This window comes from Dromaius novaehollandiae, chromosome 1 (genome assembly GCF_036370855.1).
Source record: "Dromaius novaehollandiae isolate bDroNov1 chromosome 1, bDroNov1.hap1, whole genome shotgun sequence".
NCBI lineage: Eukaryota > Metazoa > Chordata > Aves > Casuariiformes > Dromaiidae > Dromaius > Dromaius novaehollandiae.
Window position 1 is genome coordinate 73,300,756 of NC_088098.1, and position 24,009 is coordinate 73,324,764.

The 24,009-nt window shown below is 42.4% G+C and overlaps 1 protein-coding gene across 10 annotated transcripts in view; it reads left to right on the forward strand.

Moving 5' to 3' along the window:
* Positions 1 to 14,253, forward strand: part of MPPED1 (metallophosphoesterase domain containing 1) — a 63,094-nt gene extending 48,841 nt beyond the window's left edge. For all 10 annotated transcript variants that reach the window (XM_026114094.2, XM_064516715.1, XM_064516723.1 and 7 more), the window contains 3 exons: positions 5,222 to 5,337; positions 10,049 to 10,162; positions 13,778 to 14,253. In XM_026114094.2, the coding sequence (XP_025969879.1) occupies positions 5,222 to 5,337; positions 10,049 to 10,162; positions 13,778 to 13,896 (349 nt within the window). In that variant the 3' untranslated portion in view covers positions 13,897 to 14,253. The remainder of the gene's footprint in view (positions 1 to 5,221; positions 5,338 to 10,048; positions 10,163 to 13,777) is intronic.
* Positions 14,254 to 24,009: the final 9,756 nt, after the last annotated feature.

A 24,009-nucleotide genomic window follows, 5' to 3' on the forward strand; every position in this document is an offset into this window, starting at 1 on the left:
TATGGCTTTCAGCATGCATAGTTCAATCTTCTAATGCTGAATAAGTGCAGCTGTACAATTATAATGCAAGGGAGCATTTGATTTGGTCCATTCTTTTCCTACTGAGCTTCTGTACAGTCACTGGCCAATATCTACTTATTTTCTTAAAGGAGAAAAATGACAACTGTTGTGGGGAAAAGACTGGAGCAAGATACATGTTCTTGTGAGCCTTTTACATTTATTTTTTAGGTAAAGAAATTATAGTGAGAGAATATGCCTTTCAATTGTAAAAAAGATTTCTCTAGGAAACTTTGCAGAAACGAGGAGATGTGATGATCTTCACATTGTGTTTTAGTTATATATTTTTTGCTATTAAGGTGTTTGCCAAATGTTGCCCACCAATCCCTTTGATATGCTATCAATCAGCTATGCTACAGTTGTTTCCTACCGGTAGTACTCTGCAGATACTGGGCTAGGCACCGGAGTTATCTCTTGAAGTCGATGAGATTAATTTTGTGTCTGCTGGTGGCAGGTTTTGTCTTAATCAACTGGACAACCTAGACGAAGCTGCCACAGTAGATTTTGCAGTCCTGAAGTTCTCACGGTGCCTCACAGCCTGCAGGCACTAAGGGTAGTGCCATGGTGGGAACATGTCCCTGACTGCCTATCGGCTGCCTGCGCTGTTCGTTGGTAGCTGCCCAACAAGTACTGAGGAGGTTCCTGTCGAGCTAGTAAGTGCACAGAGAGGAAGGAATCTGGTTTTTAGGTTAAAACGGTTGAATCGAAGTAATGAAGAATCAGATTTCACTCTCTCGTTGCTTCTAATAGAAAAATCTGTGCACATTGTTAGGTTTCCCTGGTCAAGTATCCTTTTTGTGTCCGCTTTTGTACATCTGCTGAGCAAATTGAGATGTATACCAGTGGTTTGAAAATTGAAAACCTTCAATTTTCACATGAATTACAGGTCAAAACTGTGTAGTGCATCGCAGCCCTTTACAGTAAATCACATGCAAAACTAAGTTATGCCCCATTTAAATGACAAAAGAATGCTTGGACTACATGGTAGCTCTTCCCCGTAGTGGCTGAATGAAAGAAAAAATACGGATAAATAATTAAGGCAGTAATATATTTGACCACTTTTTTTTACTATGACTTTTTCTGTTATTATTGTAGCAGAAATGCTCCTTTCAAAGACAACTAAAGCGCTAATGATAGCTAAGAAGGTCATTTATAGGAGGTTAAACTGGTTTAATTAGAATTTATGAGAAGGTTACTATAAGAGTGCAGAAAGATGTTAAGGGGTTAACCTATAAGAGATTACATTGTAGTCAGTGTTCTGTTAAAGTTTGAATTAATTTTTCCCATGGGTTTTTCACATTCTAATTTTCAACTAAATGAGACATCTGTTTCAGAAAAGGAAAATTTGCTATGGTTGTCATAGCAACTATCATTCTGTAAGAAAATTATTCCAATGGTTACTTTAGAACAGAAAGATAGAAATTCAGTACATAAAGCAACATCCGATTGCTAGCACAAATTCTGATAATTCAGCTCTTTTTGAATGGTAGATTATTTGACCTGCAAAACTTGCTCATATGTTTTTAACACAAGGTTAATTGTGCTGTAAACAATTTCACTTCCAATATGTTTTTCCCCTAGAACCTGATACATAGACAATCATTATTCTTATCATAATAATAATACTGTTGAATTTCAATAGTATATCGAGAGACTCACACTGTTCACTTTAAGACGATAAAACCTAAATCAAAGTACATTTCTACACATGAGCGCTTTACTTCAGAGGTGAAATATGTAATAGTTCACTTGATACGAAGTAATGAATTTTCACAAAAATATGAAGTAATATACTTCAGAAGTGAATTCATGATGTATGTCCCTAATTGACAAATACATTTTCCTTGCATCTTTTTTCTTTTTGAGAATAGCAGATTTTTCTCTCATAGAACATATACTATGGTATTTTCTTTGTAAATTGTGACATATTCTTGAGAAAAAAATTATTTAAAAAATTACACTTTTTCCTGATTAAGCACTGAAAAAGGGATGCAAAAATTCTGTGCTTGAATTAAGACTTTAACTTTGTCCCAAATTTCCATTTATTATGGAACTGGAAAATAAAGTTGTCTTTGCATGATATCCAGGTCACAGACTGGTTAGTGAGTATTAAAGATTTTTTTTTCCCTGCTCAGAAACTTTGATGGCTGTTTTACAATAACATTGCAGAAGAAGGGAGTTGGGGATTTATAAAATCCCTGTGGGCTTCTAAAGACAGTTTTACTTTTGTGTGGGGGGCACTGAAGTATATGGTTTTCCTTTCTTTTCTTACATGTAGAGCACGCTAACATCTTCCGCCGAAGCGTTTCTTGGCATTCAGATTTTTGCCAAAAATATTCCAGATGTTTCTTTCCATTTTGGGATTGTCACAAAAGACAGCATAATGGCAAATCACCCAAGCTGGAGCGTTTCCCCATTACAAAAGAGCAGCTCCGGTGTGCATAACTTAGCGACCCTTAGCTCGGGCGCAGAGGCCCTGCCGCCACGACGGGAGGGCGGGCGGGAAGGGGGAAGGCGCCTCTCGTCTTAATGAGCAGATCATGCCTATTCACTAGGGAAAACGGGCTTTTTCAAAAGTGGCGCTGGCAGGCCCGGCATCGTGGCGGCCGGCCTGGGCTCTCCCCTCTGCGTAGGCCATTCGTGGTCATTCGGGTTTCGACGGGATTAAACTGACTTCTGACAGGACCTGTGACAGGTGCGATTATTTCGCTTTCTAAACACTTCATTGTATTCTTAAAATAATGATTCTATAGATTTGTGACCTTTTTCTCTTCAGCAAATATTGATCTGTTCCTGGGGGAGCAGAGCGGAGCGGCCGCGGGCCACCCTGCGGTGCCTGGCGCAGCTGCAAGGTGTGGGACAGCAGGGCCAGCGACGGCTGCGAGCAGGGGACTCAATTCGGTGACTCTTTCAGTGGGTTTAAAAGCTAAAGCAGGATTTACCACAACAATGCTTTGTTTGCCTCCTATTTGCCCTTACAAATGTTTTTCATCAGGGAGGTTTTGCTCCTGGAAAACTTGCCTTGGGCCTGAATACTATTTGCCAAATTGCTTAATATTTTCATCTTGGTGCAGGAAGATACTTAGCATTTAAGGTCTGGTATGCAAGCCTGAGAACCTCTGGATATTTTTATAAAGCTTCTCACTTCTGCAGTAGCTGAGCACCTCACAGGCTTCAGTTTATTTATTTTCACAGCATTCCTGTGAGGTAAAAATACTCACACTCTGTCAATGGTGAGCTGAGCATAAAGCCACTCTGCTCAAACTCCACAGAGTGCGGTTTGGCTCTGCGTGCCTGTGTTATGCAGGGAGCTTGCTGCAAAATAAGCCAGTAAATGGACCAGGAGTTCCCTATCACCCCAGCAGGTGAAAGGTGAGATGTCATATACCTGCGAGCCAGGTGCCAGGCTTCGTGGGAGGAAAGCCTGCTATAAGGTGAATAGGTAACCAAAAAATGGTGATTTGAAAGGTACAGGTGTCTTCAGGAGGTGGGGGCTGAGGAGATGCGGGGTCTTCCTCAGTCAGCTGCCCAGCTAGTCCTTGCTCTGAGCAACGTGACCCAGAACAAAGTTTCTCCTCCGTTGCTGCTGCTTTTAGCAGCTCGTCTTCACATTGCTGTTCCTAGCTTCTGGAGGCTGAGATATATTCCTGGTTCCAAAGGCAGATGGACAAAGTGTCACGTTTGTTTGCTGGGACACCTGCTTGCTTGCCCAGGGCATGGCGCGATGAAAAACGAGGAGGGGAGCGCTGCGCCCTGGATGCAGGAAGCCCCTCCATCATGTATAGAGAAAAGTTAAGGCTCTTGTCCATACAAGAAAGGAAATGTTCTGCGAAACCCCCTTCTGCCTTTCATTTTACTAGAATTTTCTTCTCTCGGGTAAGCCACCTCCCTTTATATTTTAGCAAGCTCTGTATTTTTTAAGCTGCTTTCAATCAACATGTGCTTTGCAGCATCCCGAAAGAAGAAGTGGGAAATATATCATCATGGAGACTGCAGACATGCTAATTTTTGAAATGTTAGTCAAGCATCAGTAATGGAAGAGGATGAATAATAGCTTTATGGGCATTTTCTTTTGTCTTTGCCATACATGATGTAAAGAGGAGTTCTGAGAATTTCTTTAAAAGGAATCTTTCTTTCTGCCTTTTGATGCAGAGAGGGAGTGTAAAGCTTTCTTCAACAAAGTAACATCTCAAAGGGAACTTTGGTTGATGTGTATGTATTTATAAATGCTAAGGCTGCAATTATCATAAACCTTATTAAATCACAGCAGCCTGTTTGTTGTTCTCCAAATATGGATATGGTTAGAACATGTCAGTCAAAAAAGTAGAAAAAAAAAAAATCCAACCTAAAACTAACCCCTCAATTTTCTGACCTAGAATTAGAGCATAGTCAGCAAGACATAATTTACCACTGTGATATAATTGCTGTGAAATACAGTTTTTTAATCAATGGGATGGCAATATACAGATAAATTATATTCTGACTGGCAGTGTTACAGTCCCACTGCTCCATGATGAGCTGTTCCATGAATATGTTTTAAAAAATGTAATTGCCCGTCTGATAAGAAATCTTGATTATGTAAAGTCTTATTTAAAAGCAAGTCAACACACTAGAGGACACAGGAAAATTATATATAAGAAAAGAAGCGGTATTCTTGTTCTGATGTGATGCTTCCAATTAGGAAAACGAAACAGCACAGATGATGTCTCCAGCTTTGTAACAGAATCTGTTGTGCCAGGGTCTGTCTTTGCCCAGCGAGTCGTAGGCTCAGGGGTAAACGTTAAATGAGCTAATGTGAAGCATATATCCACACGTACCTATCTGAGGCAGGTGTTCTTCTAGATACCATGGGAGTCCAGCACACTGATCCATGCATGGAGATCTTGCTATCTAGGTCTTGTAATAGTTACTTCTCATCTAGTTGGAGGAATACGATGAATATTTTACTGTATGCTGCCTACTTAAACTGTAAGAACTACATTGATTCTCCACACGTGTTAAATAACACTGGCCATTTGGAAAAAGAGTTTATTGTGCATAGAAATAAGAAAATGAATGCCATTTGTGTCTCCAAATTCCATGCTGATGAAGAGTCAATCTCTGTATTTTAATTAGGTAACCAATACCTGGGAGTAGCACTGAAGTCATTCTCCTCTCTTGGCAGGCAACCTTGGTTTTATGGCTGGGGCTTTAATCTTCCACGAGGCCAAGCACTATTAGAGAAATGGAACCTTATTCCAGATGGAATAGATATTCTTATTACACATGGACCACCTCTCGGTAAGAAAATGTTAGTGCTGTTAGCTGTGTATATCCAATTATTATACAGTTACTGATGGCTCTCTGTAGACAGGGGAACCTTGGCTCTGCAGAAGGCATGGGCAACATCCCTACCAAGTCGTGCAGCACAAGGACAGCAGCTCGGCTTTATGTTTCATCATTACCTATGCTCAATGGTAGGGAATTAAATCAAGTCTTAAGAAATAAATCTTTAATAAATAAGTCTTAATGAACTTTATAAATAAGCAAGGTCCAATTTATCCGTGTGTCTGCCATTGGTGAAATCAGTAGACCTAAAGCCTGCTTGGAGAGAAATGTAGGATCAGGCCCAAGGTTTCTACCTACTTTTTTTTAACCACTGGCTTTCTCTCTTACTTGTAGTAGCGTTCTCTTGCCAGCAAATACCAGAGTTTGTCTTTTTCCTCCTCATGCTCACTTGAGTATCTTCTGGCTCACTAACCCAAATGCTGCCGTTGTTTGTCTGTTGTTTGGATGGCATGGGTGAACTGCCTGTCTCCAGTGGTGTCTGGCAACATGAACAGATCAACAAGAAGCGGTCTTGCATTTGTATCTTACAAATAATAATACAGATGATAAAAAGCATGCCAGGAGAGATTTCGTATTTTCCTAGATAATAGTCATTTGGTCTGTGTTATGGAAATTAAAATAATCAGAGAAATGTTTGCCATGATTCAGTAAAGGCTTTTAACATTTTTCAACATATTTAACATATAACAAGTTAAATTTAATGCAAATACATTTAACTCGCAGTGATTTGATAACTGGACAGGGATGTTAAGCATGTACTTAATTGTGCAGGAGTGCTTTGTGTAAGATGAAGGCTAGTCGCTTTCATTAAACCTTTAGATTCCCTTCAGTTCCCAATTTCCTGAAGCTAAAATCCTCTTGTCTTCCACCCTTTCTTCTCCTCTTTCAAAACTGGAGGAGAAAGTATCTAAAGTGTTTGTGTTTTTTTTTTTCTTTAGAAAGACAGGGTGCATTCCACTGCTCACTAATCCTGGGGGAAAGGGCTTCTTTGTGAGAACCGTTTCTCACAATGAGGGCAAGTGTTTTGATACTCCACCTAACCTATTTCCATGCCATAGACTGATTTTAATATGGACCTGTATCATAAAAGCGGATGGCAGAAATGAATTGTTTAGGCCTTGAGATGTCAGCTCTGAATAATTAGTACTGGGGCTAATCCCTGTAGGATACAAGGCCTGAATGGTAACACTGCATCTTTGATATTGTTTTGTTTATGTCCTATGTTTTTAAAACATTAGCAGAAATATCAGTACTTTTAAACACATTTTTAAAAGCAGCTGCTTCAGCCAATTAGCTGTAAAAGAAATCCAAACTTCAGCTCATTCAAAGAATATCCCTATATTGTAATCCAGCATTTGAAGGTGGAGAGCGGGGTTGACACCAGCCAGCCTCGTGCACCTTGCTAATTGAGCCTGCAGGACTCTCCAGGCAGCCTGTAGGATCTGTGGGGGGAGGAGAGCCTCCAGAGACCAGGGCAGAGCTGGAGCCCAACTGGCATGCTGTAATAATAAGCTTAATAGTAAATTTAATAATTAAGAAGTAATTTAATAATTATAATAATTCTGAGGAGGAGCCTCCTATCTCCACTGACTACAAGTGCATAACATGAATTCCCCCAGCCCCCTCCCTTCCTCAGTATTTGCTCTTTTTTTTCCTTAAGCTTGAACCATCCTCCAAGGGTTTTCTTTTTTAAAAGTTCCTGTTTCTTTGTCTTTTTCTTAGTGATGCTTTAATAGATGGCTGAGGCACAGAACAGTCTGCCTAGGGGCATCAGCTGGTGGCATCCTTGGCACCCATAGCAACAAATATATGATGCTTCTAAAGAAATTAGCACTCTTGCCTACTTACAGGACCTCCTTATTGTGTGGCGCTGTCCACAGACGTTTTGGGAGATGGGAGCCTCCTTGACCCTCCCAGCCAATTATTTTAACCAGAAAGCTGATTACTGTTGTTCTGATCCTGGACAGCATCACTAGAGCTGTTCTTAATGATCATAAAAAGCAATCAACCCTCTTGCAAATTCCTCCTTTTCTCCACAATAGCTGCCTAAATTCTGTCCATTATCTGTTTTCTGTGCTTTTTTCTCAGTCCCTCACTTCAAAAGGGCATGCATCCTCCTAACCCAATTAATACTACATTATTAGATGGATTTAAAATCGTCTGCATGATTTAGAAGGAGAAGCACCATTAAGAGTTAATAGATTTTGTGTTTCTAAGTCACTTAAGTGTATAATAAAAATCTGACCCACAATTGTTTCATTTTTTTCTGCCTTAGAGTAGTGCTTTGGGATGAAATCAGGGCAGGAGGTTCACACAGGATGACAAAACAAAGATTAAACAGCTATTAATGACCATTTTATTAGTAAACTGTTTATTAATGAAGATATGCCATGTTTTTGTAGCTCATGAACTGTAGTACTCATGGGTATGGAATCCATGCTAATGCTTATTTCTATATCAGCATTTTTTTGTTTCTTTTTTGTATAGGATAACTTCTTAAGTCCTTTCCCTGACTTCTAAAGATCTACATTTAGGATTCTTTTATTTCTCTTCAAAAAGTTCACTTTTTTTTTTTTTTTATTTAATTTCACCCTTAAGTCTTCGTTTGTAGCTGTCTGCTTGATTGTCTATGAGAAAGATTTATACTTTCCTGACAGCTGCAGAAACCTGTTTCAAGTAACCAAACATTAAAAAAACCCTAAGATGAACTCTAATTGTTAGGTAGGTGTAATCAATTATTCTTAGTTTGTGTAGTCAGGTGTATATAATAAGCTGCAAACATATGGGAAAGCTTCAGAAGGGTGATAATGCATGTAAACAAAAACATGTTCAACATAAATAATGCTTAATTTAATGGAGAAGTTAATTTTATGGATTTTTGTTTGCAAAGTATTTGAAGTGGAAATACTTTTGCCTTTATGTTCACCACAGACGTTCTGACAATTAACTGTTTCAAATCATTGAAGTAGCAAAACCTGGAGTTTGCTATAATGCATTTGCTCTGAAAAAAGCAGGAAGTGGATTCTGGAAGAGTTGCTGGGCTCACTTTGACATCTTAAAGCTAGTATTTCATACACTGAATTTTGAACTGCTTTGGAGGACAAAAGTGACCAGTAGAATCAATTTCCTGAGTTGAACATTGCTCTCCTCTCTCTGGAATTTAGCTCCATTTCCTCTCTGGACACAAATGCCTCAGGAGCCAAGCTGGCATCTTCAGAAGTGTCCAGATGAATTGGGAGTCTAAGTCCGTTATCAGAATTTCCTCTATTTGACACTTAGGACACTGCATTCCTAAATAGTTTTTGGAAGTTTGACCTAACTCTCTGGGTAGCTCTGATACTTGGGCAAATTTTTACATTTTCATAAAGCCTCACAGTGTACTGAGCCAATTTGCAAACACTGGTGTCTAAAGAGGTTGCTCTCAATGTATGAATCTACTCTGAAGCTCAGGTATAACTGTTCCCCAAGAGCTTGAACATCGTAGTTCTGGTTTATTAAGTTGGTTGGCTGCTTAGCCATGCTTGACATGGACTCAGAAATATTCATAGGAAAACTAGGCCCAAAGTCTGTACCTCTCTGGCTGGCCACCATTTTCTCAAAGGCACAAGGCGTTCACGTGATTACAGCAATCCAGGTCAGAGATACAAAGCTATGACAGGCACACAGTGGCAGTACGAGGATAAATAGGGAAGGGAAAAACGGAATAATTGTATCTTTTATGTTTCCAGATTTGAACCTGATAAAGATGGCAGAACAATAGAAAGAAAAAAAAACAGATTAGTTATTCCAAACCCTCTAATGCAACAACATCCTTCTAATACTACTAGTTGAAGGAAGCACCAGGAAACACAAGGCTTTAGTTGACAGTAAGCATCCCTCTGAAGTCATGATTTTAGACATATAAGCAAGTTGGTGAAGATTTTTGTCTGTCTTCATAAAAAAATTATTTTTATAAGAACTTTGTGCAAGTAAATATAGCACTTACAAATGTATCTACTGCAAAAGGACTGAATTTCTCTTGCTAGCTAAAGTCCATACATTTAGGCCAGTGTGGTTTGCTATGTCATGGAGTCCTTAAACCAGTTTTACTTGAGGATATTGTTTTTAGGTACCCTATGGGTTCCTCACCCAAGTTCCACTAATGTTAAGATTCAATGTGATAACAGTATAGTTTGAATATTAGCAGCACCAAATCCAAAGGTTAAAGACAAAGTGCTTCATTTTTAGAACTAGAACCTAGGACTAGCTTTAAGCAGCTAAATGTTGATTTAGATGCCTGACTTTAGACACTCACTTTGGACATGCTGCTCTGTGCTCTTTAGTCTCCTAAAGGAAGATGGACTGATGAAGCATTGAGTTTTGCTGCCAACAGCAGCACAAAGATGCTTTAATTGCAGTGGTGTTTTTCCCTTGCAAAAACGGCTGGCAAGAATGATAGTAGTCCTTTTCTTTTGGATCAGCTCTTATCTCTTTTTTCAAATATTTTTCTTTCCTTCCTCTTCTACTGACCAAGGAAAACACTGGTTTTTTCCCCATCAATTCTTCTATGACTGCTTATGAGGAGCTGGGAGACGTTAAACCTCAGAAATGTTTTTGAATACTACAGCAGTAAAGTTTTGCAGATAACCTGGCTTCTTTTAAAGCTTTCCTTTCTTTTCTAAAGGTTTTCTAGACTGGGTTCCTAAGAAAATGCAACGGGTAGGATGTGTTGAGCTGCTGAACACAGTCCAGAGACGAATACAGCCAAGGCTTCACGTTTTTGGACATATCCATGAAGGTTAGAAAATGTTTCTCTATATCCGTATTTAAAACCATGAACACAGAAATTGTCTGCTCAAACCAGCATTTTCAAACTTGAATACCTGAACTGAAGCACCTCAGAAATTCAGATCACTTACGTGGCTTCATATATACACATAGATGAAATTTGCTGATACCACATTTCAATACTTGTACCTCAGCCTCTCTTTCAGTTTCCACATCTATAAAATAGGGTGATGGCTCCTTCATGGTGAGAATTACTGTAAATTTTAAAATAAGGACACAAGTCCAGTAGTTACAGAAAGTGATTAAATATTAGGACTGATGGATTCTGTTTTCCTCTGCTGAATCTCTGTGTGACTCGAGATAACTCAGGTAAGCGCTCTGTGTCTCAGCCTCTGCATTTGTAAAATGGGTAAAAGTATTTTGGATGGGGAGGTGCTTCGAAGGCTTAATCTTCAAGATTGGACAGTTAAGGTTGTCTCTCCCCATCAGTGTCTGTATGAAGATAAGATCAAGGGGGATGTCACCGCTGACTTGTGTGGAAGTGCAATATATGTATTCATGTATTGATTCGCTTTGGCAGGGAAAACAATTAGCGCCCAGAAAAAACAAAGATGTTCTCTTGCCTGTTTGATTTTTAACTGGAAAAATAAATTCCCATCACATAAGTCAATAAATGGTGACAAATGTGTTCCACTGAAGTCAATGACAGTAGGAGTTCGTCTCAGAGAAGGACACTGTCCTGTTATGGGTGCACATGTAATGGCAGCAAGTCTTCAAGCAGTGTCTGTACGGAAAGAAACCACTGGGCTGTGCAGAAATGTACCCATTGGCATCTAAGCATGTATTATCAGCTGCTTAGTTCTTGGCAATGTTAGCTTATTGGCAGGAAAAGGTGCTCCACAGCTGCCAGTTTGCTGCTTCTGGGACTGCTCCAGCCTTTGATTTAGGATATCTGTGGTTCTCAACAGTGTAGAAATGAACAAATGGGAAAACTGGAGTAGCTGGCACTTAGATACTTCTGGTTTTAGGCAGAACCATTACCCTTCCCCCAAAATCCCGCTCAGACTTGCTGCTTGGCACTTTTACCCTGCTAGGATAGGAGTGGCACTGGTGAGAAGTGTGCCAGTGTAAAACTGATGGAGGAAGACATTCAGATCATTATTTTATAGGGCAAAGAGTAAGTCTCTTCTCCTCATGTGTTTTATCTGCTGTGACCTGTTAATGCCTAGGTAATGTCCAAAGTCCTGTTAAAAGCACAGGGAAAACAAACAATGCATAGACAGTATTTTTTCCTATCTCCTTGCCGTGACAGCAATCTTTGAGGATCCATATATGGGAGCTGGTGAATGCAGTTCAAATTCATTGTCCTGTCAGAAATCATAGGCCAGGTGAGTTTCAGGGGATCTAAGCAAACAGTTAGTAAGCCATGAAGCTTCAGGCAGGTTAACACAATCCCATCTGCTAAAACCAAGCCCAGCTTTGGCTCCCAAGAGAAGAGAATGGCGCCTCCACAGAATGGTAAATGGTCTGAATTAATGCAGTTTGGCACTGTAGGTATGAGAGTACAGAAAGAAGGTACTCTGTGTGTAAACTATCATGATTTAGAGAAAACAAACGGGGAAGGGCATAGCCTGTTTTGCAGTGGGATGCTAAATCTCTGCAGAGAATTCCCATTGCAGACTGCCTGTGCAAACGAAGCTGCTCTTTGTAGCGGGAATGCAGGATATGAACAGATGAGTTCCTCCCCTGACTGAGCAGAGCTACATCTGCAGCAGTCATTTGCTAAACATACAGGAGGAAGAACTGCGTAGAAGGGATGTTTCTTCCCTATCCCCCCTCTGCACTGCTGTCTCTGCCAAAAAAAGCACCTCTACGCCTGGACTTGCTGCCGTTGGTCCCCCCATGGAGGTGACAAGCAGCACGGCAGGGCTCCAGCTACGATTCTGTATTGCCTATTTCAGCCAGCACTTGCATGAGGTCATGGCAAAGGAAACTCTTCTGGCGCTGGGGGAAGAGTGAAAACTGTAGCATTATGAATCTTCCAGCTAAGACAGTGTATTAGCAAGCCAATTTTGTTCTCTACAAATACGTAGCTGAGGCGAGCAAGAGTCCCAGCAGCACTGCTAGCTGTCCTTGGTGCGGTTTGCATTTTGCACAGAACAATTGTTCCGTGGCAAGCAGCAAGTGATTAAAAGAAATGTCTGTGACAGGAACCTGACAGAGTTTTCTTCCCTCCCCAGTCCCTAATTATTGTGTGTTTTTTTCCGCGGGGAGTCCAGGAGGCCTTGCATTATTCAGGATATTTTAAGGAAAGAAGAAGAAAGGAATTTGGCTACTGTTTCTTTGTTTGTAAAATCTGCAACTAACAATGCTTCTATAAGACATGAAATTGCACTCAGAAAACCTATAGGATCCTAGGTACCTAGGATATGAATAGCTTTATAGCTCAGTGTATGTTTGTAGCAATTAATACATTTCACCATTAATTTCATTAATGGTGGGACTAAACCTTGTTACAAAAGCTTTCTACTAGGTAATTTCCCCAAAGTCATATATTTAGGATTGTGAATGCATTTCGTCATATTGATCGTATATGCATTTATTTCCATACAAGTTTCCAATATTAAGCCAATATTAGTTTTAGTGTAATCAAGCTGATGTTTTTTCCTAGTCTTTCATGTAAAGGTTTTTGGCAATGGAGAGAGTGTGTCCACTTCTCCATGATGCCAGGGCAGTTGAAGGGATTTTTTTCTTCATCTTCTGAAACAGCGTTTTGCTGTATTTCTACAAGCATTAGAACTGAGAAAGTTTGATTTCCTGCAGATTTCTCCCTGGAATTCTTTGACTTGGGTGTTTAGTCAGACATGAGAGGCGATTAAAGCTTCTTCCCCACGGTTGAGACATTTAGAAGGTGTTTTTTCCTGTGGAAGTGTTACGGTGTCTCAGGGTGTGAATTCACCTTGTCCTTCAGAGATTGCAAAAAGAAAGTCCTCCTTCCCTACCTGGGCAGGCGTTTTAGTGTCCATCAAATTTGGTTGAATTGGTCAACAAGTTCAAAAGTGTGTGGGGAGAAGAGGTTCCCACACAGACAAATCCCACCCGGTAAACATGCACACACATTCCTTAGTCATGCAATCCTTTTTCTTCATGGGTTGCTTTAAAAAAGTACAACATAGGACCGAAATCAATGGTGAAAAATGATGGTAACCCAAAGTTTGGTGTATTAATGACTGCAAACATAAATGATCAGAAATAAGGCTTTGTTCAGTGCTGAAATTGTCTAAGCTATATCTTCCCATCCCCTCCAAAAATGATAAAGTTAAGAAGAAAAAGCTTTGTGAAGAGGAATATCAGTATTTCCAAGGAGGTTTGGGGAGCAGGCTGCTGGGGATTATAGCCACTAGCTGTTGAGAGTCAATTTTGTTTTTCTTATGGAATTTAAAAGCCTGCATAAAGTTCTGCTCTGGAACAAAGATGTTATTAGTCCAGGAAAATGTCACTTTGTGTGTGGGCAGAGTTTTTTAAACCCTTCTGAGTAATGAATGTGGCACTCCTGAGTCCTGCTCATCATCGCTGTGTGACAAAAGCGAAAAATAAGAGTAACGAGAGCTTTTCTTCCTTGTAGGTTATGGCGTAATGGCTGATGGAACTACTACCTATGTGAATGCATCTGTGTGCACTGTGAATTACCAGCCTCTTAACCCACCTATAGTTATTGATTTACCTACGCCAAGGAACACATGATTATTATAAGGGTTTAATGTCATGCTCCACACATTAGCAACTTTATATTGCTGGCTGAGAATCCCAGTAGGGAACTATTCAACAAAAAAGCAAAACCTTCTTCTTTTTTCCCGTTAGTTCTTCAGAGATAAATTTGAGTGACAAAAACGGATGAGGAACAAGGACATTTTGGTGCCATTATCTGCCAGAAGCAGATTAAGACTTTAACATTTCACCATTAAAATATTTGTGAACACAGAAAAGTGAATGCATTCCACATATATATATATACATATATATATATATATATATCAAGTAGGGACTTTTGTATATACCATACATTATATTGGACTTATTAAAAGAACAATGTCTTTCAAAGGAGTGTTTCTTTAAGAAAGTTTGCAGTTTAAACATAAGTGTTTAGACTAGGATTTCCTCATTTCAAATGTTTCCCATTGAGCCCTTGGTAAAAGAAAAGTGGTGGTGAAGATGTTTTCCCTTAATTAACATGGCAAATGTAAAAGATGGTACACGAATGACCAGTCACAGGAGGAAAGCTATTATTCCAAGTCCTCCAGGTCTAAGTCTTTGCATCTTTTCAAAACCAATGCAACAGAGGCCCTAATTCACTGTACTGAAATGAAGTTTTACTACATCTGGCATTACAGATGGTAAGGGAAATGGTGCATATTGCCGGCATGCTGTAAACAGCTCAACATTCAAGAAGGGAGACTGTGTTAAGTGCAGTATAAACTCAGGAATTTGTAACCTGGCCTCGCCTGTGAAAAAGGATGACATTTCCCTTTTAAAAAAAAAAAGGAAGAAAAAAGCATAATTGTGTTTTCATATGGTAAGGCGATGTGTGATTGTATGTAAAAAGAAAAAAAAAACAACAAAAAAAGTCCAATGATTGTCAGTAGTGGTATTTTAAATAAAACCCAGTGGGACTTCTTGTTTAAAACCTGTTAATGGGACATGCAGCCAATGATGAGAGGACTGGTTTGAATCTGGCCCGAGTCGGAGGTGATCAAATGTCATTGTGATAATTTCATCCTTGGGGAAGCTTTATGGACTTTGCGGGGAGGGCGGGGGGGGGAAATCCCAAGGTGGCGTTTGGGCATCTCTCTTTGCAGAGCTGTGTAGTAGCATAAGTGCAATGAGTGACGAGGACCCACCAATGGGCACAGAGCGGGGCTCACCTCCCAAAACCTGCCGCTGCTCGTGGCCCCCCGCCGAGAGGCCCAGGACTAACCAAGCGGCCGAGCTGGACTCCACCCAGCACCTTGAATGTGGCTCAACTGGGCAAAGTCGGAGATGTTGCAGTTGCTGGCTGGGATCGCGACACCGGTATTGCCCATGCAGCTCTTCGGCAGATTAACGGAGGTGTTGAATGTGCTGGGATTTCAGTCCAGCCCCGAGCAGTAACTCTAGACCTGACTAAAAACCCCCACAATATAACGTGGTTCAAACATGCCCTACAGGAAATGGATCTCTGCCTTGCGCTATCAAACTTCTCCAAGTTCAAAGAAATCAAAAGGAGCCTTTTTGCCTTAACAGAGGTTATTTAACTGCTGTATCCTGACCGCGCATGTTCTGAATTAGGGGCTGACTGCATCTATATATTAATCTCCTTCCCACACATTAGGCAAATCATTGCGCTATCAATACAGGGTTGTTTGCAGGTATGCGCCTAGCCCGTATTTGCACACACAGACTGGACAGTTGTGTATGTTTCTTTTTGCCTGATATATGGATATAAATGTGAGCTTCATGTAGCAGCTGCGTGTACATTATATGCACATACAATTTAAAACACCTGTTTCTCAAAACCAGACTAGCAACCTCAAATCTCAGCAAGGTAGGCAGAAACATGACATTTCCCGTGCCTCCCACGTGCAACAGCTCTTCCAGCTGGTGCTGGAAGCAGTGAAATGTGACCCCATAGCTAATTCATGCTATGGACCCACCAATATCGGAAAACATGACAAGCCACAAATCTGTCCTTTCTCCTAAGCTGGTTGGTGACTTGGGAGCAAAACAAATTTGCTGCTTTTTCCTGAAACAGAAAGCAAAACAAGAGGCCTCGTTCTGCAACTGGTTTTTAGGTGACTAGCTGACATGCGCATGAACAGCCTGCCGTGAATTCAGCTGGGGCTACTTTGCAAGAACTACTGGTGTAGAAATGGCAAGATCAGTTCCTAAATCAGCAAGAACTGAAATTTGTGGTTTAATATGAACGTCCGCCATCATTGGAAAGATGAACAATAGCACGTAGCTAGAATAAAAGTGTCTTAGCGAGTCACAATTCAAGCGTTTTGAAACAAATGTGGCAGGAAATTGGCTGTATATTAAAGAAGTCTGAAATGTTTACATTCACTCATGGCACTTAAGGTACTAAAATGTTAAAGTGAGGGAAAGAGGTCCTTTTATTAGCCTCGACAAAATTTCTATGTCGACCATAAACTATTCTCTTAAAAATAATTTTTCCTAAGGTATCTCCAAAATACTGTGTATTTTTTTGTGAAAAAAGATATGAAAGCAGCTGTTACTTCAAAATATCATTTAAAGTACTTGAGGTATGAAAGCTTAAAGGTTATTTAATCATTTTGGCATAACTTGATTGTTGTTGTAATTTTTGGTCAAGCATGTTAGACAAATAAAATCTTAAAAAAACAACAACAACAACAAAAGAGACGTTTTCTTTATAGCCACCTTGTACATTCAATTCTAGCAGGCTGCCCCGTGTAAAAAACCCTGCGCATCATCCCTGGGCGCAGGCGCTGGCCGCAGGGATACGCAGGTCGCCTGTGCAAAGCTGCGGCCGGGTGCCAGGGCAGCAGGCCAGGGTGCTCCATGGGCAGCGCTGCTGGCTGCCCGGCGAGCATCCCTGCTGGATGCGGCCTCGCAACGTGTTGCGCAGGCGCCGCAACGGTGCTGCGAGATAGTCGGGGACTGGGGCGACTGGGAGATGCCCGCCTTTGGAGCGGGCAGCAGTGCTGGGGAAGGGTGGTTTACGCCCGGGCTTATGAGCCTGTAAGGACACAGGCCTCTCGGGGTGGTTAGGACAAGGTGACTTATTTTTATTTCAACTATATGGGCACAGTCAAGGGCTGGGGGTTTTGCCCCAAATCTGATCTACCTTAGGTTAACGAGGACAAAAAAAAGGCAGGTTTCCACAAATGCAGTTTTGCAGTTGTGGGCTTTATTTAAATTCAAGACTGATCTGTCAAGTCATTTCCCACCCCACCTCCCCACTGCTGACCTTCACTGATATTTACCCAAGTAGCAGCACTCCCCAAGGTGCACTGATGTGTGCCGGGAGTAACTGCTTTCCCAGCGCCAGGCAGAAGTGTTTCTGAGATTAATTTCCATTCCTTTCAATGAGGAATAGGGGAGACATCACTGCATGTCAATGGAGAAAGACAAGATTATTTTTACTTCTCTCCGTCACATACGGATGAGGATGGGCCATGTCCCTTGGCCAGGAGCTGGGCAGGGACCTGCGTGGCCGCAGGAGGCAGCCAGGGCAAGGCAGGGGGTGGGGTGGGCATAAGAAAAAGGCGTTTGGCTCCTGCAGACTCTGCCTGCTGCCAATAGCCGCTGTAAAAGCTTCAGAGGAAGGAGCAAGGAATTCCTTAGAAGGCAATTTCTGGAATAACCTGCCAAGAGGGCTCTTTGCCCCATTCCCATTTATTCACATTTGCATGAGAATTTTTCTCTCCTAACAACCCATCTTATTGCTTCTTGCTAATGTACCTAATATATAGCAAATATAGCTGTAGATATTGTTCCCTTTCAGGTACATTCCTGTCCCTTTCTTGAAACTCTCTCTGCAGCTGAGATTTTAGAGATATTTTGGTACCCTGAGTTCCCTGGCTAATTACACACAGTGCATGAGAACAACAGCATTTCGCTTAGCCAGGGAAGTTCGCAGCCATTCGGTTTTATTGACTATCCCTTTGTTCTCTTTTTATGTGAAAAGTGTAAACAGGAGTACTCATATGTACCTTCTTTGTGCCATTTGTTGCTTTTTATACTACCATTATGTCGCTTTCTACTCACTTCCCCTAGAAATTAAAATAATTTAAGTCTCGCTGTACTCTAATTCTAACCCTTTACTTTCCCATCTCAGAAACACGTCCTCCCTTTCTCTTTGACACATCGATTGGGAGTTAGTGAGAACAAGTGATTGCTGAAGAGGACCGCCTTGCTCCTTAGCATCAAACCATTTGGCTACCGGTCCCTGCTTTCTCTCCTGATCTTTATCCAGTTCTGTTCATTTGTGTAGGAGTTTTTAGTATTATTATAACAAATATCTGAAATACTCAGTGGAGGACTGGGCTGAGCTGCCTGTGGGCCCGGCTGAGCTTTTGTCTTTCAGAGGCGACAGCTGATTTCTGCTTCCATGCGTGTCAGGAGCATCGCGTCCGTCCCCCCCCCCGCGATGCCCTGCCGAGGACGTGTCCACAGGGGAATAATCCCTTCGTGCCAGCCCTGAGCTGGTCACGTGGCTTCGGTGGCCCCTTCACAATCCTCTTCTCTTCTGGTCTTGATTTTTTTTTAATCCAGGGCTGCCTCTTTGGCTGCGTGTGTTGAGCAGCCCTGGGCCCAGGGCACATTGCTGAGCAGGAGGGTACTGATGGTTGTGCAAAATTGGACCATTTCTCATCCTGCTTTTTGCTTTCTGTTTCTCAGCTAGTGTGTGACCCGTGAGCGTCTCGGCCTCCCAAGAACAGCTCTTTCACAAAGGTCCTTAGCGAAACCTTTGCAAGTGTCCACACCAATTATATCAGCGATATCACTCCTTGCCAGTACTTTGATGTAGCCCAAGCTTTCAAACAGATTAAAGGAATGTGCTTTTCTTTTCCAGAAACTCTTTGGCTCCCCCCCCCACACACACACAGAGTGAAGTGCATTCCCCCCCTTTCAAGCATGCCGGGCTAAAACTGAGCAGAGTAATTAACCTCACTGCCCGTCACTGGGCCAGCAAACAACGTGCCCTCGCACTCGTGCCATGTGCACTGATGCGGCGTAATCCAGGCCTGGTTAGCTGACAAACTGCTTCCCATCACTGGAGAAACAGCCGTTGGCCACCGAGAGCGAGCAGAGTAACGCGCCTGCTGCTCCCCGCTTGTGCTCTGGGCGCACTGCCGCACAGTGCTGTTCCGGTGCCGGCTAATCGTGGGCCTCGTGTGGAGGACACAGGTAGGACACAGTGGCACGGACACGTTTGCCATTGCACTCACTCTCGTTACATTTTCTTTTAATGCTGCTTTGTGGCTACTATAAGCAGCTTGGGCAAGGCCAGATGGGAAAAGGCCGCGGTGGCTTATGGTGGTGTTAAGCAGCAGAAACTGTTTCAGGTAAAGCAGCACCGCTTCTCCATCCACAGGCACAAGCAACATGGAAAAGTCCCTGCTCGGCTGCAGCGGTGCTTTTCCTTCCAGGTGCACAGCGTTGCGCCTTGCCTCCAACCTGCTGACTGACGAAGCCATATAAATAGAAATACTCTAACCTACAGAGTGCAATAACCTCCCCCAGTAGGCTGCCGCTGCTGCAGTCTAAAATTTCATAGACTTTTGCAAACTTTACCACCTACTATAACAGCTTGGGCCAAATTTTCCAGAAATAATGAATTTGCACAGGATAAAGCAATTTAAATGGAGTGGGCAATTAAAACCGCATTTATATTGTTTTTATTGTTTTCTAAGGCTCTTGCCTAGCACAGCCATTCCAATTGCATCTGTTACCTGATATTTTAAAATGAAACAAGAGCTGCTTAGCCAGGACATGTGTTGGCTGCCGATTGTTTTTCTTTTGCCACCGCCTCTTCTGCTTCACGTGTTCAGTCTCGGCCATGTTGTGCTGCTTGCATGGGGACTCACACAAGTCACAGAGGCGACTGCGGGGAATGCGATGGAGCCCAAATACCCAGTTGCTGCCTGGCAGCGAGGCAGCCCAGCGGGTCAGACTGAAGGTTTGTCCCTGGCAGAGCTCTCCTGGCATCACCCCAAGGCCTCCGGTGCTCCCAGACAAGCGTGCAGCCCCGGGGCAGGCAACCCACCACCCAGCGCCGGCCCCAGGCCAGGCGGCCCTGGCCCCAGCTGGCATCTTTGCGTGGCTGCAGCGCCCGGCTCCTGCGCCTGTCCCTGCCAAGGGCCTGTCGCCGCGACATCCCGCGTTTGCTAGTGAAGTCATCCCGGCTGTCGCACCACTATGCAATTTTCCCCATGTTTGGGTTTCTTGAAAGAATACGTATTTATTTTAATGACACTAGGTGCATTGAGCACAATCATTTAAGTACTATTGTACTCCTTCATTTCATTCAGTTGAAATGTCAGAATTTGCATCAGGCGCCACTTACTGCTGCGAAGAGCCAGGGTTGCTCTGAGGGGTCTTTCCAGCTGCTTTGCTGCAGGTACCATCTCCATGAAATGTGCCCAGGATCCAGTGACTCTGAGAGGAAGCAGCCAGCAGCAGGACAGGAGGAAGATTGTGTGACAATGAGATTATGGGGCTAAATAACCCTCTTTCACATTATGTGAGTATTTGAAAAGGCCGATTTACTTCTTTCGCAATCGCTGAAGAGCCCTTAACCTGCGCAGATGGCGTTTCTCCTCCTCTAGGACAGGGAGGGCGTCGCAGCACCCATGCGACGTGCCACTGCAGGGATCCTGCAGCAGGGCTCGGCTCCCCAGGTGCCTCACGGTCACCCCGTGCCAGCCCCAGCCTCCGGCCCGCAGGGTCCAGGGGCTCCCTGCACCGGCTGAGGTGTCTGTGCCGGTCATAACCACAGGGAATGTTTTTCTTGGGAATTTCTCTGGTCTTTTTCCAAAACTGTGTGAAGTTTTGGCATTCAGATAAGCACTGGCCTCCCTGAGCCCTGCCTGTGGGGCCGCGCTCCCTCTGTGGCTCTCGGACAGTGATGCCCGCTGCTCACCAGCGAGCCACACGCCACAGCTCTTCAGCTGCTTGTTTTGAACCTGCCTCCTCATCCTCTCAACTGGTGCCCTTTGGTTTCTGTGCTGGGAGCGATGAGGAGCAACACTTTACCAAAACATCTTTAGGAGCACCTTTTTTTCCCACCTGCTATCCTTGCAAAACAGCCAATATATAATTATGTTTATTGCTTTTTCAGGAAGAAATAATAGCGCTGAAGTGTTACCTATGCAGTTCACTGGATGCCCATAACAATAATTAATCATATGTATTAACATACGGTCAAGAGACTTGTCAAAACTGGAGCTCTCTAGCGGTAAACACAACTCAAACAATTAGCAGTCCCTGTTCTGGAAACTCTTGAATCAATTCATTGTTTCTCCAAACACCTAAGAAAGCATTAACAAGGAAGTAATAAATCATAAAAACATAGACAATCTGCTCAACAAACTATGATGAAGATACTCCATCAACTGTCTTTAGATTTGCTGCAGGGCGTTGCACTGAACACTGGTCCAGCTTCTTACATTATAGCTATAATGAGTAAGCACTCGCCAATGCTACAATAAACTTGAAAATACTGTGGTGTCTATGTTAAAAGTGGAGAATTTCTTAATCACTTAATTCATCTGCTACTGAGCATATGCTGTCCCTTATAATGAAAGTATAAGAACTTTTAGTATAGAGATTTTAATCTAAAGCATAATTTTGTTTCAGCCAAGCTGCCAAGGCTGAGTAGGTGGGAGGGGCACCTGGTGCCACTGGCTGTTATCCTGGAAGGGGAGGCAGCTACCAAACTGTGGGAAAACTCAAACCATCACAAAAGCAGAAGCAGATCCTTCCACCCGTAGCCAAGCCCCGGACCCTGGAGCAGTCGTAGCATAAGCGAGCCACCCTGCACTCCTGAATGCCATGCATGCTTTGTTAAAGCAGCTCCTTTCGACTTGCAGAAAATCAACATTTGCTAAAGGAAGAAAAGAAAAAGGACAACAGTGGCAGAAAGGGAACAGTTCTGCCAACTTTGAAGCCGGTATTATCTACTAAAAACAATGAAAACAACTCAAAGCCAGGAGATGGAACAAAACATACAGAAGCAAATGACTTGAAAGGTTTTCTCAGAAGTGACGGGGATGTGTCCTACTCCCCATTGGCTCCATTTCTGTTTCTGAGCTAAAAACGATAGCGTCCGTTTAAGAATGTTGTTGTCTTGATAGTCCCCACGTTCACATCATTAGCAGTGGTTGTGTTCCATAATTGTGCAGTGTTAGTTGAAAACTCTCTGACTCAATTCATCAGAAAATCACAGCCCACACATAGAGTCAAAATAGGAAGGTGGTGGTTGTTCTTTTTATGAATAAGGAAAAAAGGACTATGTTTTTATTCTTAAAAAGTTCCTTTTAGATTTGAAAGGCAGCTCTGCTCTTGATTCCTGAGCAGTTGCACAGTACCTTCCTAAATGGCTTTTCCTTTCTTACATATGTAGCTGCTAAAGACTACAAAGCTATTCCCACAAGAAGAGGGTGCTTAGTGCTTATACCTATAGGGCTGCGAAGCTGAGCTGAATCTGTGCAAGACTGTATCACAACCCCAAGGTCCACTGTAGCTGAAAACCAACCTATTCCATGAGAAGCAAAATATATGAAGTCCAATTTCAGTCGTTCAGTTTGGATGGGACCTCTGGGGGTACCTGGTCCAACCTCCTGCTCAAAGTCAATCCAGTTAGAGCAGGCTGCTCAGGGCTTGCCCAGCTGAGTTTTGAATATCTCCAAGGATGGCGATTTCATAACCTCTCTGGGCACGCTGTTTCAGTGTCTGACCACCCTCACAGTGAAAAATGCTCTTCCTTGTAAAGGAAAAGTGTGTTCCCTGCCCTGCTGCCCATCCCCAGCAAACCCCTGGCCACCTGCCTGATATGCGAGTGACTTCTGAGCAAGCCACTGTGCAGGCGGAAAGGCCAGCAGATCGCGGCCGCTCCAAACACATAGGGAGCTGAGTTCAGCCCATCTTTCGCTGGGAGTTTAGTTTGGTTTTCCCTCCTCTGGCAGACACCAAATGTCACACAGCTTGCAGAAACTTTTTTTTTTAACCTCTCCCATTTGTCACGTCCAATTGAAATTCTCCAACTAGTTGAGAAATTTTCTTGGTAAGGAGCCGCCAAACAAGTAGCATAACAACATAAACTTAATGCGCTTAAGGACCCACAGCAAAACGCTAGAGCCTGCTGTTCTTCTAGGAGCGTAACTCTGACGACCTCAGTGCAATGACTTGATTTACTTTAGTCGTTATGAGAAAGCAAAAAGAAGAAGCAGCAGCAGCAGAAGAATCTACTCTGAAGAAATGTATATTGGATAAAAACAATTTTTCATTTACTTCCATTGTTTAATTCAATGGAAGTAAAAGCACTGACTTCAGCAAAGCTGGAACTTAACTCCAAAATTTGGGCCAAGAGCATCCTAATATGACTACATCCTGAGGCTAAAGTAATTTTTAGGAGTGTTTTCAAGAGCAGCCATATTTACTTCTGCAATGCGACTTTCTCTAGCTGAGTTGGAGTACTCAAGAGAGACTCTAGGCATGCTGCAACATCATTTAGCCTGGCCAAGCAAAGATTACCATCCTTTCTAGAAGAAATACTCTGATCATGTTTTGATGAAAGATTCTGCTCATTACGCCTGAATTTACAGTCCACTTAGATTTTATTTTTGTAACTGTTTTGCAAGAGGCATGTCAACTTCTCAGGGGAATAGATCCTCAGTGCAGAACAACTCCCCAGCATTGCACAGAGAAGTATCCCTGCGTCAGTGGAGTTTTATTTCTGTAAGAGATGTAGATGTTCAAGTGTTTGGTTTTGTATTCATTTGCAAACTGTGGCAGCTTGGTTCAGGTTTAGCTGGGATATGAGACACCAAATGCAGGAACTAGAGCTATAGCAAGCAAAAAGATTTTTTTCTTTGGGGAAGGATTTTGCTTTAGAAGTTCTTCAGTTGATGATTATCTTTGATAAGTAAATATGGTACCAGGCTATTCTTTCCATGATACAAGCATAAGAAACTTTGTGTACTGAGACATTGAAATTCAGAAAGCATCCTCTCACTAGATACCAGAAAGAAACAGAAAAAGACAGAATCAGGGAGGGAGATCAATTCCTGCTGTTGTGGAGAAGGGGAGGAAAAACATTGTCCAAGGGACCAGCTG